Raw genomic sequence first — 14739 nt, 5'->3', positions numbered from 1 at the left:
ATTGCGGGGGGTGGGCATTGGTGACGTAGTGGGGGGGGGGGGTGGGGATTACGACGAGAATCTCTCGGCTTCCTTTGAGGTATTGTTGGCATGTATTGGAAACTGCGTAATCACGATATACAGATGTAGCGCGGCGTACTGTTCTCGGTGCTGCGGTCGCTTACGGTGCTGTGACCGGCGGGCGATCTCGGTGCCAGAAAAACAGAAAGACTTAATGCTGGGGTGGGGTGGGGGGGTGTCCCCGCTTCTGAATGGGAACCCCCGCCGCATAAATCCTTAAGAGCCATCAGCCAACAAGCCGTACATTCCGGAAGAGCTGCGCAGAGGGACGCGGCGCACTCGCCTGCGGTACAGAAGGGGTCTCCGTGAGTGTGCCCGGTCCCCGAGCAGCTCAGAAGGTAAGAAGCCATCTCTGTGTCTGTCCAACACACCCCAGGATGGATGCAGGTGACCGATCGCTCATGAGGGAGGATACTATAGGACCATATTCGGTCATCTACGTCATCAAGGGGGCTGGACAGGACACTGAACACCGTCCAACCCCCTTGATAATGTAGATGACCGCATATGGTCCTACCGGGGTCTCGCTCCCGGTGTCCTGCTACCAGTGTCGCTCTATCCTCGTTTGGAGAGAAGTCTAATAAACCGGCCTCTGCCGGACACTTACATATGAGGAAGTGGAATGTATTGCTATAACGTGTATATAATCAGATGCAAAGCTCGTGTGCTCAGTGACCACCTTACGTGCTGGACCGCTTCTGTTTGAACTTGTCCCTGTAAAGATTTACCGGCAGGGGAGCGTCTTGTGAGCGCATTCCATTGCTACGGCAACGTTAAATCCATCTCTGTGCGAAGAAACGCTCTCATTTAACCCTCCGCTGGCAACGCCGGGATGACATTATCCACGTCCTTGGATACACCATTCGCAGCTTACCGTACTGGAGATCCTGAAACCCTGTCCTGTTTGGTGGCCCTTGAGTTGCTGGCGTCGGCCCGCCCCCCTGCTCTACATCCTATGGGGGTTCCGTCTATATATTATTTATGGGCGATAACGCTTCTGCCTTTGAAGGCTACATTAAGATGGGCTGTTTTACCCGGAGCCAGACAGCAGCCGCTCGGCGTGGGCTGCTATATATAGATACCGGCAGAATATGACGTGGTAATCTCTCAGCATTAATCACCATCATCCTGATCTCACTGCTGGGCCGTTCAAAACGGTCATCTTTACGGAGCGGGTGAAACATAATTGTTTGTAGATATCAGTGCTGTGCACCCAGTACATATATATTATCTACTGCCCCTCCCCCCCACCCCTCTCTCTATTACCCTTTGTTTGAAATACAGAGCCCCAAAAATCAGGGTCCCAGGGATGAATTAGAATGGTCACCAGTGAGAGAAACCACAGCAGCCAAGCAGAATGTAAATATGAAGAGTTATTTTACCCTAAAGCAGCCATGTTACATACCCGCTACTTATATGTAAAGCAATGTATAAATCTACATTCTTACCTGTGCTGGCAATCGTTTGGGGCTCCGGTTACAAAGCTGCAACAATCCTGGTTGTGCGGCCAACATAATGGCCGCCTTTCCGTTTCAATCAACACTTCAGTCAGTAATGTCAGAATACATTGTAGCTGCTGAGTTATACTAAGGCCAGGTCCCCGCTGGCTACTGCAGCGCCCGCTGTGGCGGACGCTGCAGGGACAAGAGCCGCCCCACAATGGCGCCGGGCCCGCTGCGAGGGGAGAGCCGCCGTGCTGCGCCGACATACTCCTGCTCTCAAGAGAATTGAGAGCAGGAGTCGCGACGGAGCGCTAGGCCACGCCCCCCGGCGGTTCAGCCAATGAGGGCGAACCTGCCGGGTGACGTCACGGCCGCCCCCCCCGTCACTCCCCCACCCCTCCCCGCCCCCCCCGGCTTTCCCCCTGCAGCTCTCTGCAGACCGGGGGACTCGGCTGCACGCGCCGCCTGCCTCGCGGACGCGCGTGCAGCGCAGGCAGCGGGGCCGCAGCCTAAGGTAACATTATCTATTGTTACAGTTTGCAGCTCAAATGGCTGGGAGCACTGGCAACAAATGATCACAAACAGGAAAGTGTTGCAAATATCTTGCACTGCTAGGGAGGGATCCATTACTTGGAGGGTTTACATACGTGTCCTACTCTCAAGGAAAGATAGCGTTCTCCAGCATTTTGACTATTACAGTGGCCATTCCTCAATAAGGGACACTTCCCTAACTGTAAAAATAAAAAAAAAGGTGACCCTACTTCTTCACACAAAGTTGCACATTAAAGACAGACCATTAACACAGTGAGACTCCTCTGGTGTCCTCCAGGAGCCTGGGGCCCGGAAGCTTCTACAGCTCCTTTTATACCCCAGTATGATGTCATCGTCCTACCCCTGTGACTGGGCGTGGTACAGACAAACTTAACCTATCAGGATTCATACACAGCCCTGAGGAAGGTCGCTCTCTGCAGACCGAAACGTTGGTTGAAGTGCCTGTATTCCCTTCAATACATACTACATTTGAATATACTCCATGTGTGGTATGAATAGCCCAGATAGCTTCAACTCGTTCCTGTTACAAGCTTCACTTTATTGGGGAAAGCATAGATACACAAAGGCACTTATGGATGATGGTGTTGTGAGAGAATGTCTCTTACAGTGAATATGCTTGATAGTGGGGAAAGGTGAAAAGGACGAGGCCTTGCCAGTAGAGAGAATAACAGAAGGTACTCACTCAGCCAATGTTGAAGGTAAAAGGAACTGTGAGTGAATTCTGGGTAGCAGGATAGCCTGGGGACAGACCATCTGTGAGCAAGGCAGAGGGGGAGAGCAGACTAGCCCATTCTGAGAGAGAGAGAGGCTGAGCTTGCTAGCTGCTGGGACAGGGAAAATAACAGGCAGCTGAACTGGGGAGACATGAATCCCATGAGCTGCTAAGGGAGACAGAGGAATATGGAATCCTGTTCCAGGACAATCTCTCTTGTGGCGCTACTCACCAAGAAACTCAGCACTAGAGCCGCGTGTAAGAACTTGGGGAGAACACCCGTCACCAGACCTACAGCCGGGAACCTACAGAAAATATATAGTGGAACGACGAGGAAGACCAACAAAAGGGTAGAAAAGACGAAAGGGAGAAGGAAAGATGGCTGCCAGTTTATTAGGGTCTGTTTGCCAGGCTTTTTTTTTTTTTTTTTTTTTAAAAAGCAGGTTTTGAATTCCTAGTTATATACAGATAACTTTAGAAAACTGGAAACAAACCTTGTTTTTATTTTGAACTAGCTGAGAGACCTGGCGTTGCCCGTAATAGGTAGTATTATGTATAAATGGTGGAACAATAGATGACTATTTGATGTAAAGGTTGGATAATAATGTTGAAAAGAAAGATGGAATAAAATGTAATACGATGAGGGGGGGGGTGGGGAAAGGGGAGCAGAGAGGGGGAGAGGGGGGGGGGAAAGGGGAGTGGAGGGGAGGGGGGGGGAAGGGGAGGGGAGGGGGGGGGAAGGGGAGGGGGGGGGGAAGGGGAGGGGGGGGGAAAGCAGCTGCTCCCGGCTGTAGCTGTCAGGATGCTGGGACATGAAGTGAATTCGCTTTTGACTGTCTGACTTCCCGTTCCTAGCAAACCTCACACGAGCGACACCAAAGAGAAAAAAAAATCCTAATGCTTAGCAACGTCAAAAATACTTTTTATAGCTTGTGGTGTGACGTCTTGTGGGGCCCTAAAAATAAATTTTTCGTGACTGACCCTTCTGTTCCTCCTGCGCTGAAGCAGAAAAAAAAAATCAGGGTTATGCCAAATTGAATGTTTCAGTTCATATCCACACAGTTGCCTATTACCGCGGACGACTTAAGGCGCCAATTCAGTATGCTGTGATGCGTCTTCCCCTTGCCAGGAAAGTTGTGGGCTCCATTCATTTGAATGGGTATTAAATCTTCCAGAAAAGGGGGAGGAAATGACCAAGAAGGGATAACCGGCGTTTTTGACCGGGACTAAGAGCAGGATTTAGGATATCGCGCCCAATCTTGCGTTAACTGCCCAGATGGGGGGCGCAGTTATCCCGCGTAGGGCTTTTTAAACAATGCCGGTGTCTTGAGTGCTGTGTGTCAGGAGCCTAAGAGCTGCTCGTTACGTGAAACGGTTATTAAAAGGCTGAAGCCTGCGTTTGTGACGTGGGTAGGGTTGCCAGGCGGCTTCTACAAAAATAGTGGACACAAATGGTGAAAGGAGCTACGCACGCTCTCGCTCCATGCTGTTTCCTCCTCTCCTTGGCCCCACCTCCAGGCTTCTGACACCTACTCCTGATTGGCTGCTGCTGGGTAATGCAGCCAATCAGGATGGAGGAAGCTGCCCAGCCCCCTAGCAGCAGCCCTGCTCTATACCTGCTCAGGGAAATCCCGCGGCCCCCCCAAGCCGGTCAGGTCACTACGTCCAGAGAGGTAATACCGGTATACACATACACGCCCAGAGAAGTAATACCAGTATACACATACACCCCCAGAGAGGTAATACCGGTATACACATACACGCCCAGAGAGGCAATACCGGTATACACATACACGCCCAGAGAGGTAATACCGGTATACACATACACGCCCAGACAGGTAATACCGGTATACACATACACACCCAGAGAGGGAATACCGGTATACACATACATGTCCAGAGAGGTGATACCGGTATATACATACACGCCCAGAGAGGTAATACCGGTATACACATACACTCCCAGAGAGGGAATACCGGTATACACATACATGTCCAGAGAGGTGATACCGGTATATACATACACGCCCAGAGAGGTAATACCGGTATACACATACACGCCCAGAGAGGTAATACCGGTATACACATACATGTCCAGAGAGGTAATACCGGTATACACATACACGCCCAGAGAGGTAATACCGGTATACACATACACGCCCAGAGAGGTAATACCGGTATACACATACACGCCCAGAGAGGTAATACCGGTATACACATACACGCCCAGAGAGGTAATACCGGTATACACATACACGCCCAGAGAGGTAATACCGGTATACACATACACACCCAGAGAGGTAATACCGGTATACACATACACGCCCAGAGAGGTAATACCGGTATACACATACACGCCCAGAGAGGTAATACCGGTATACACATACACGCCCAGAGAGGTAATACCGGTATACACATACACGCCCAGAGAGGTAATACCGGTATACACATACACGCCCAGAGAGGTAATACCGGTATACACATACACGCCCAGAGAGGTAATACCGGTATACACATACACGCCCAGAGAGGTGATACCGGAATATACATACACGCCCAGAGAGGTAATATCGGTATACACATACACGCCCAGAGAGGTAATACCGGTATACACATACACGCCCAGAGAGGTAATACCGGTATACACATACACGCCCAGAGAGGTAATACCGGTATACACATACACGCCCAGAGAGGTAATATCGGTATACACATACACGCCCAGAGAGGTAATACCGGTATACACATACACGCCCAGAGAGGTAATACCGGTATACACATACACGCCCAGAGAGGTAATACCGGTATACACAGACATGCCCAGAGAGGTGATACCGGTATACACATACACGCCCAGAGAGGTAATATCGGTATACACATACACATCCAGAGAGGTAATACCGGTATACACATACACGCCCAGAGAGGTAATACCGGTATACACATACACGCCCAGAGGGGTAATACCGGTATACACATACACGCCCAGAGAGGTAATACCAGTATACACATACATGTCCAGAGACGGACACATACATATCCATTATTACTGGACTGTGTCCAAATACAGGACAGGCCGGGTCAATACCGGACACCTGGCAACCCTACCCAACCTGGGTATGTATACATCCCAAAAATACAACAAAGTATTGTACCTTTTGAGAGCTTTAGACAATATCATCCCGTATTCTGTTCCAACTTGATGGACAGGAAATTGCTAATGGGGTCGCCCAGTGCAGCATAGCGCTTTTCTCACACTATGCATTTTGATTTTCATGAATGAATGAGAGCTTTGATCAGCGAGGAGAGTGGAGCCGGGCTTGTGAATGGGAACCATCAGAATGGATCCGTGGCTGTGCTAAATATAACAGCCCCCCCCCCCCCCCCCTCTTCTCCACCGCAATAATTAACCAGGGATCCTTCATACATTTTGCATTTTTCATTTCAAGACGCGCTGTCTGCTCCTTAATTGCTTCTGGAGACATAATTAATATGAATATCAAGCAGGCGTTTGCCTAACCTAGTTTCAGCTTTTGTGGCAGGGCCGTCTACATTTATATCATGAAGCGGTGGGATATTTAATGGCGTTGGGATTGAATGACACCGGGGAATGATATTTCGGATAATGACGTCGGATAACCCGTTCGACGGGTAACGCACCGTCGGATCGCGAGGACAACCTTTTGCAATTGAAACGGTTGGATTAAAAATAAAGTGCTATTTAGTGCAGCTATGTGAGAGCAGAAGCGGGAACTGCAGCCTGTTCCCTGTTACGTCCGAAAGCTCGTTTCTCAGAGTTGAGTTGAGTTGCCTTTACTGATTAAGGTCAGCGGTGGCAGACTGCGGGGTCAGTCCGTGTCCCTTTCAGAAGTGCGTCATCTGCCCCAAATTCAGCGTGTGTCTCTCTAAAGCAGTGAAGGGGTTGACACGCTGGGCATAAGGTTTTCTCTCCCCGTTTGACTCCAGAAAATGTCCCGCCCATATAATTAATAAGAATGCACGCTGACGATGTCACGTGGTCCTTTAATCTTCCCCGTGGCCTGCTTAGATGGGCAAATGTCTCCTGCAGGAATAATTGATTTGTAGGTTCAATCCTAGGACTGAATTACATGGGCGAGATGGGGCCTCGCGTTGAACTCAAGCCAAGAATGCACCTGCTGTATAATACGCTGGGGAGAATTGCTTCATGACCATGGCCCAAGCCTGAACCCATCAAGGCATGGGTTCACAACTCCAGTCTTCAAGACACCCCCACCCCCCAACAGGTCAGGTTTTAAAGATATCACTACTTCAGCACAGGTGGTACAATCAGTGGCTCGACTGAACCACTGATTGAGCCACCTGTGCTGAAGCAGGCTCTTCGACTGTGTTAAAAATGCTTGGATTGCCTCTTTATTGCTACATCATTAGCCTTTGAAGATACAGCTCAACCCTGTTACAACGCGATCCGCTACAACGCGAATCCGCTTATAACGCGATGTACGCGTGGCTCCCAATCTTCGTGTTTATGAATACTTTACAACACGATTATTGGCGTCTTAAATACTTTATTGTACAATGCATACAATTGTACATTATTTCTAACGCGATCCGCTTATAGTGCGATGTGATTCTTTGGACCCCAAGCGCAGCGTTATAAGGGGGTTGAGCTGTATGTGGTAAGACTTCACGTGACCTTAACCTAGGCCAACGTCCAGGTCGTTTCCATCTGAAAATCCCCACTGAACGCCATAAGCCACTTAACTGAAGCGTGTGGATCTGAGCCCAAGAGGTGGAAGGGGCAGGCCACGCGTTGAATGGCATCAATAAAGGAGGTCATATGACTGCTGTTTGCATCAAACGTGTTTTTAATAAACTCAATAGACGTAGGAAAATGAGGTCCCATGGATTCACTACCCTTTCATTGTCATAGTATTTCTAGTGTATCGCTCTACAGCAGGGGTGGGCAGCTGCAGTTCTCAAGGGAAACCAACAGGTCAGGTTTTCAGAATATCCCTGCTTCAGCACAGGTGGCTCAATCAGTGGCTCAGTCAGACTGAGCCACTGTTTGAACCATCTGTGCTGAAGATGGGACTGATTGAGCCACCTGTGCTGAATCGGGCTGATTGAGCCTACCTGTACTAAAGCAGGGATACCCTTAAAACCTGTCCTGTTGGGGGCCCTTGATGACTGGAGTTGCCCGTCCCTGCTCTACAGCTACATTGCATAACACCCATGATATGGCTTTCTGCAGTCTTTGGTAAGAATCCCACCTTCTTGCTTCACATAGTCTTGGGAGAACCGGAGGTCTCAAAGATTTCCTTCTCCTTCCAGACCGAGATCCTGCAAAGTCCCCTGTTCCGTTTTTTTGGGGGGGCAGAACCACGCCCCCTGCACCGTTGGATCCATGACTGTACTAAGATCATATTTGAGATTTCATTGTCCGTCAACATTTTAGTACAAACCTTCATAAACTGTACGTCATATCTATCTATATATATATATATATGAACAAACAAACAGAAAAAAACAAACAGAAAAAAGCAGCGCCCCAAAGGGCATATATAGCAATAAAAAAATATATATATAATAAAATATAAATTAGTATCAGTGCCTGCGTGTCAGTAGTGATGTAATGTGATTAGTAAACATATATTCATAAATACTTAGACAACGCCTTCTATAATGTGCAAAAAGTGAATAAACATAATATAAATTATTATAAAAATTATATATATTGTATTATTAACAAAAAATGTTAACCATAAAATATATAGAAAATAGTAGAAAATATATATATATAAAAAAAGAAGTGGATAACCAGTCCTTTAAAGTTGAAGTCCATCAAAGATATTAGGCTTGAATACAGGGGGTCTCCGGCTGCTCTCAAAGGATGAACCACATCCTATGAAATCTGTAGAGGAGAGAGAAGAGAGAGCGCACGCCCCATAGTGTGTAACTGTATATTTAATAAAGGAAATGGAGGGGGGGGGGGGAAAGGAATCGCACTCACAAGGATAAAAAGGTTAAAAGCGTGTCGTGAATAAATCACCACCATCCGGCTCTTGCTTGTCTTTACTTGTCTTTTGATGTTGCTGTCAGGATACAAACGGTCTCTGGTCATCAAGATGTTAAATCAAGCGTGGAGCAAGGGAACCGGCATTAAATGGAGTCCTCTGAAGATCTCTCAGCTGCGTGGCCTGTGACTGTTACACACACGAACCGGCCTGTTCATGCGCAACGTGATGACGCAATGTCCGTGACGCGATGCGTGATGACGCTCCCTGACGCGTTTCGTCACTCTCGGGCGACTTTATCAAAGGGTAATAGGGAAGGGGCTGAACTCATGCATTATTTATACAGGAAATTGTCCTGACAGCCCGCAAAACACAGCTGAACGAGATGGCTAAAACGAGATGGCTAAAACGAAGGCTAATCAACAATAAAAGACTACATTACAAAACAAATATAAGTACACAAAATAAATATTAGATAAATTTCATATTGACATAAATATCAAGACATGTACTATTACTAAATAACATAAGTGATAATTCTGATTGTAAAACAAGGAGATGAATGGAGAGGTAGATGGATAAATTGTATCTAATCTAATGTTAGAATAAATTCACTATATTTAACCCATTTCAAGTCTGGTTTCATCTGTATATATATATATATATGATTAACTTAATTATTCAAAAAAGGGGGAGATAGTAGTTAGTGTAGATGTATTATATAAGTGCCTATTATTTATAATATATTAATGTGTTAAATATATAGTGTACTAAATGTGAAGTGTAATATATAAATGTATATATTAATAAAATATTTATTCTATTCTTGAGTAATATCTAATTATAATTGTGATGTACTAAATGATACATATTGACATCATAGTATTAAATCTGTAGAGTGGTGAGAGACATGTGAATGTGTGTGAATATAGAGAAAAGAAAAAAGAAAAATATATTATAAGTGAAAAATGTATAAAAAATATATAAAGAATATATATATATATATATAATATACATATATACATATATATATATAGATGTAAATGTGGGGACTCTTATATGCAATTTTTTGAATATACATACAATTTTATATGTGTATATGAAAAAGAAGGGATATATTTGGTCCTGTGGATTTATAAATCAACTCAGTATATAACATATGATGACTGTATATGAATCTAGTTTATAGGCTGTATCGAGTGCCAGTGACCAAGTTCAGGAAAAGGGTCTAGGAGAGACCAGGACAAATGGATGACAGAGGGCTACAGAGGAATTCAAAGAACACTGGCACTCGATACAGCCTATAAACTAGATTCATATACAGTCATCATATGTTATATACTGAGTTGATTTATAAATCCACAGGACCAAATATATCCCTTCTTTTTCATATACACATATAAAATTGTATGTATATTCAAAAAATTGCATATAAGAGTCCCCACATTTACATCTATATATATATATGTATATATGTATATTATATATATATATATATATATTCTTTATATATTTTTTATACATTTTTCACTTATAATATATTTTTCTTTTTTCTTTTCTCTATATTCACACACATTCACATGTCTCTCACCACTCTACAGATTTAATACTATGATGTCAATATGTATCATTTAGTACATCACAATTATAATTAGATATTACTCAAGAATAGAATAAATATTTTATTAATATATACATTTATATATTACACTTCACATTTAGTACACTATATATTTAACACATTAATATATTATAAATAATAGGCACTTATATAATACATCTACACTAACTACTATCTCCCCCTTTTTTGAATAATTAAGTTAATCATATATATATATATACAGATGAAACCAGACTTGAAATGGGTTAAATATAGTGAATTTATTCTAACATTAGATTAGATACAATTTATCCATCTACCTCTCCATTCATCTCCTTGTTTTACAATCAGAATTATCACTTATGTTATTTAGTAATAGTACATGTCTTGATATTTATGTCAATATGAAATTTATCTAATATTTATTTTGTGTACTTATATTTGTTTTGTAATGTAGTCTTTTATTGTTGATTAGCCTTCGTTTTAGCCATCTCGTTTTAGCCATCTCGTTCAGCTGTGTTTTGCGGGCTGTCAGGACAATTTCCTGTATAAATAATGCATGAGTTCAGCCCCTTCCCTATTACCCTTTGATAAAGTCGCCCGAGAGTGACGAAACGCGTCAGGGAGCGTCATCACGCATCGCGTCACGGACATTGCGTCATCACGTTGCGCATGAACAGGCCGGTTCGTGTGTGTAACAGTCACAGGCCACGCAGCTGAGAGATCTTCAGAGGACTCCATTTAATGCCGGTTCCCTTGCTCCACGCTTGATTTAACATCTTGATGACCAGAGACCGTTTGTATCCTGACAGCAACATCAAAAGACAAGTAAAGACAAGCAAGAGCCGGATGGTGGTGATTTATTCACGACACGCTTTTAACCTTTTTATCCTTGTGAGTGCGATTCCTTTCCCCCCCCCCTCCATTTCCTTTATTAAATATACAGTTACACACTATGGGGCGTGCGCTCTCTCTTCTCTCTCCTCTATATATATATATATATATATATATATATATATATATAATATATATATATCTCAAGCTTCCGTACATATGACGCATCATTTGTTGTTTGAAATAAATGTTGACACATGGCATCATTTATTTATTTATAACATTTATATAGCACCCTTTATCAAGAGCGTTGTACATTAGCTGGCAGAACTTGTTTGGTTGGTGGGCAGGGGAGGGAACATTATGGACCGGGCTATGGGTGAGGAGCATTTAAGAGCTTGCTTGGTTGGTGGGCAGGGGATTGGGTAAGCTCTCTGGATTTAATCTGGTTGGTGGCACAGGGACGGGTCTGACAGTGGTGTCTATTGGATCTATGAGCTGGGTGACATTGGAGGGTGTTGGAGAGGCTTTAGAAAGGATTAGGAAAGGGTGAGGGTAAGGGAGATCATGAGCGTTGGGGAGGGTCATGTTAAATACAGTACTTGATTGATACCATAAATATGAAAACATAATTAAGTGTCATTTTGTTTAATCCATAACTAGTATTAATGTTATATTGTGTATAATAGCCAACCTGTGAAAATAATAGATATTCTTCACATACTGTATATAGTGTAACGTGCGTGCTGCGTCAGATCTATTTGTGGTTGATATACAACAATATAAACAGGATTTTTAGGGTTGAAGTCGGCGATTCATTCTCCTTGCAGCGCACGGAAACTTTATTTTTGAGCACATGATCTGTACACCTCGCCATTTCCGCGCGCCATATTGGCGGTGACGGAGCAGCTTGAGAAATGTCAGGCGAGTACCTACAGTAGGTGCTCCCCAGCGTTATTTAACCATCTGAGTTCCCCCAAGACTTAGAGATGGGCTTTATGGGTTCTGGCACACACACAAAAATAGCTCGATCTCTTCGGGGAGATCTCGCCTGCTCTCGTACGGTGCGGACGCAATCTACCATTATGGTGGGCAGTAGGGGAATGGTTCCTCCTCGCCGTTCCGTGATCAGTGACGGCATGCCTCCTCGTGTGTCTCTGACAGTTTGTTTCATGCTTTACTACAGTATAATTTGGACGTACCATCTGGAGGCCGGCTACAGTGTTAGACACAGCTACCAGGGCCCATGTGCTTTTTTATCTTTAATTTAATGTGACTTGTGAATGAAATGTTGCAGACTTCTCACACGCATTCCAAAGTGCCGCATGTGACGGATGTCTGGATCTAACCGTATATATTGGTCAACGGAGCCGTAGGACTTGTACAAGTTTCTCCTGGCCCCTCTTGGAAAGAGAATTAATATAACCTGTCGTTTTTCTTACAGTGCTCATTCTTGCCGAAATTCTCCATCCATATAGAGACAAAGTACGAAGACAACAAGGGATCCAATGACAGTGTGAGTATGGCTCTGGGGTTCTCATACAGAAGCGCCGCCTGGCCCCCGATATCCCATATAAAGTCTGTTCTGTCCAAGATTGGTCATTGGGATTAGAGATGGGGAAGGTCCTGTCCAAGATTGGTCATTGGGATTAGAGATGGGGAAGGTCCTGTCCAAGATTGGTCATTGGGATTAGAGAAGGTGAAGGTCCTGTCCAAGATTGGTCATTGGGATTAGAGATGGTGAAGGTCCTGTCCAAGATTGGTCATTGGGATTAGAGATGGTGAAGGTCCTGTCCAAGATTGGTCATCGGGATTAGAGATGGGGAAGGTCCTGTCCAAGATTGGTCATCGGGATTAGAGATGGTGAAGGTCCTGTCCAAGATTGGTCATTGGGATTAGAGATGGTGAAGGTCCTGTCCAAGATTGGTCATTGGGATTAGAGATGGTGAAGACCTCAACCTGGTTTTTTTTCTGCGCATATTTTGACATTACTCTGGGTCCCAGTGAAGCCTTTTTTTCTTGTTAACAACGAGGATTACCTTTCAGTTGGCAACCTGGGATAAAACAACACGGCCGCTGGCTACAGCTGAGAACACTATGGGCCACTGGGAATAACAATGCGTTCCAGGCTGGTCACAACAAGTGTAATACTGTAGCTACACTATATTGGAGAATCAGCAAATGTTTAAAATAGGCGGGATTGCATTTTTAACATTTTCTCGGCAGAATGGGCTGCTCTGGCACTGAAAGGGTTACCCAACGTGAGGCTTCCCTGCAATGAAGCCCAGTACCGCTATTTTCACCAGTATATGTAATATATATATATATATATATATATTTAATAAATTATATTAAAATAATATGTAAATTAAAAAAAACAATATATTAAAATGATGCATTGATTGAATAATCAGGAAAGAACGTAAAACAGAAAAAGATGGGATTAATAATTAGCCCTTGAATCGGCCCGTGCATTACTCTGAATGTCCGTGCGCTGTGATGTTAGAGTCAATGACACAATATTACACTATGGAGGTATGTTTGTGCCTCTCTTTTTAGTGTAAGTGTGTGTACGTGTGTGTGTATGTGTGTGTGTATATATATACACACACTGTAAGGTTTCTTCTGGTGCTAGACGGTGTCTCATGGCAGAGCACTACTTGGTAGATATGCGCCTTAAACACAGCACACTAGAGGAAGAGACCTATGAGGTTTGGAAAGCTCTGTACACTACAATTGAATCTGTAACACGCTCGAGCGTTGACCCGCACAAAGGTATCTGTCAAGCAAACATTAAATGATATCATTCTAATTAAATTAGCAGGGAAGATGTTGCCTGGCTGAGTGCTTTCGTTGTTTAGCAATTGCACTCTATGGAGGTTATTCGTTAAACTGCACTAATGCCCCGATCAGCTCTGTCCCGGTTTATAGAATAACACCCTATATACCTAAGGCGGACCTGTTCTAAATAAAATCTAGATACTCTACAATCGGAGTGGCCAATTCCTGTCCTCAAGGGCCACCAACAGGTCAGGTTTTAAGGATATCCCTGCTTCAGCACAGGTGGCTCAGTTGAAGAGTCTGCTTCAGCACAGGTGGCTCATCTTCCACTGATTGAGCCACCTATGCTGAAGCAGGGATATCCTGAAAACCTGACCTGTTGGTGGCCCCTGAGGACTGGAGTTGAGCACCCCCTGCAGTAAGGGTGAGTAACGCACAGTGAATGCAGACAGACATTCATTGCAGTGTTTCTTTAGGTTAATACAAGTGCCAGGCACACTGACCCTGCACAGCACAGCCAGCGCCACTAGTAATCATTGTGTGCCATCTTGTGGTATGTGCCGGTAATGCAGCATGATATGAGCGAGGGAGTTAGCAACACAATCCATTGGTCAATGTTATTTTTAACACCTACGGCGCTGCAGGGGTTAAAAAGTTGCAGCTATAAGATGACCCACTGCAGCAAGGTCAACCTCCAAAGTCAGTGGGGGATGATCTTTTGGCCAACACGATGTCCTTTTAATGGAAAAAGGGAAACTAAAA

General features: G+C 44.5%; 1 protein-coding gene across 1 annotated transcript in view; it reads left to right on the top strand.

The window, feature by feature from the left end:
* Positions 1-14739, top strand: part of PITPNC1 (phosphatidylinositol transfer protein cytoplasmic 1) — a 164468-nt gene that overhangs the window by 120479 nt on the left and 29250 nt on the right. Inside the window, exon 5 of the mRNA XM_075579965.1 lies at positions 12641-12712. Within this exon, the coding sequence (XP_075436080.1) occupies positions 12641-12712 (72 nt within the window). The remainder of the gene's footprint in view (positions 1-12640; positions 12713-14739) is intronic.

Source organism: Ascaphus truei, chromosome 22, assembly GCF_040206685.1.
Source record: "Ascaphus truei isolate aAscTru1 chromosome 22, aAscTru1.hap1, whole genome shotgun sequence".
NCBI lineage: Eukaryota > Metazoa > Chordata > Amphibia > Anura > Ascaphidae > Ascaphus > Ascaphus truei.
Note: the sequence above shows the minus strand (reverse complement) of the source record. Positions and strands in the feature narration are given on the sequence as shown.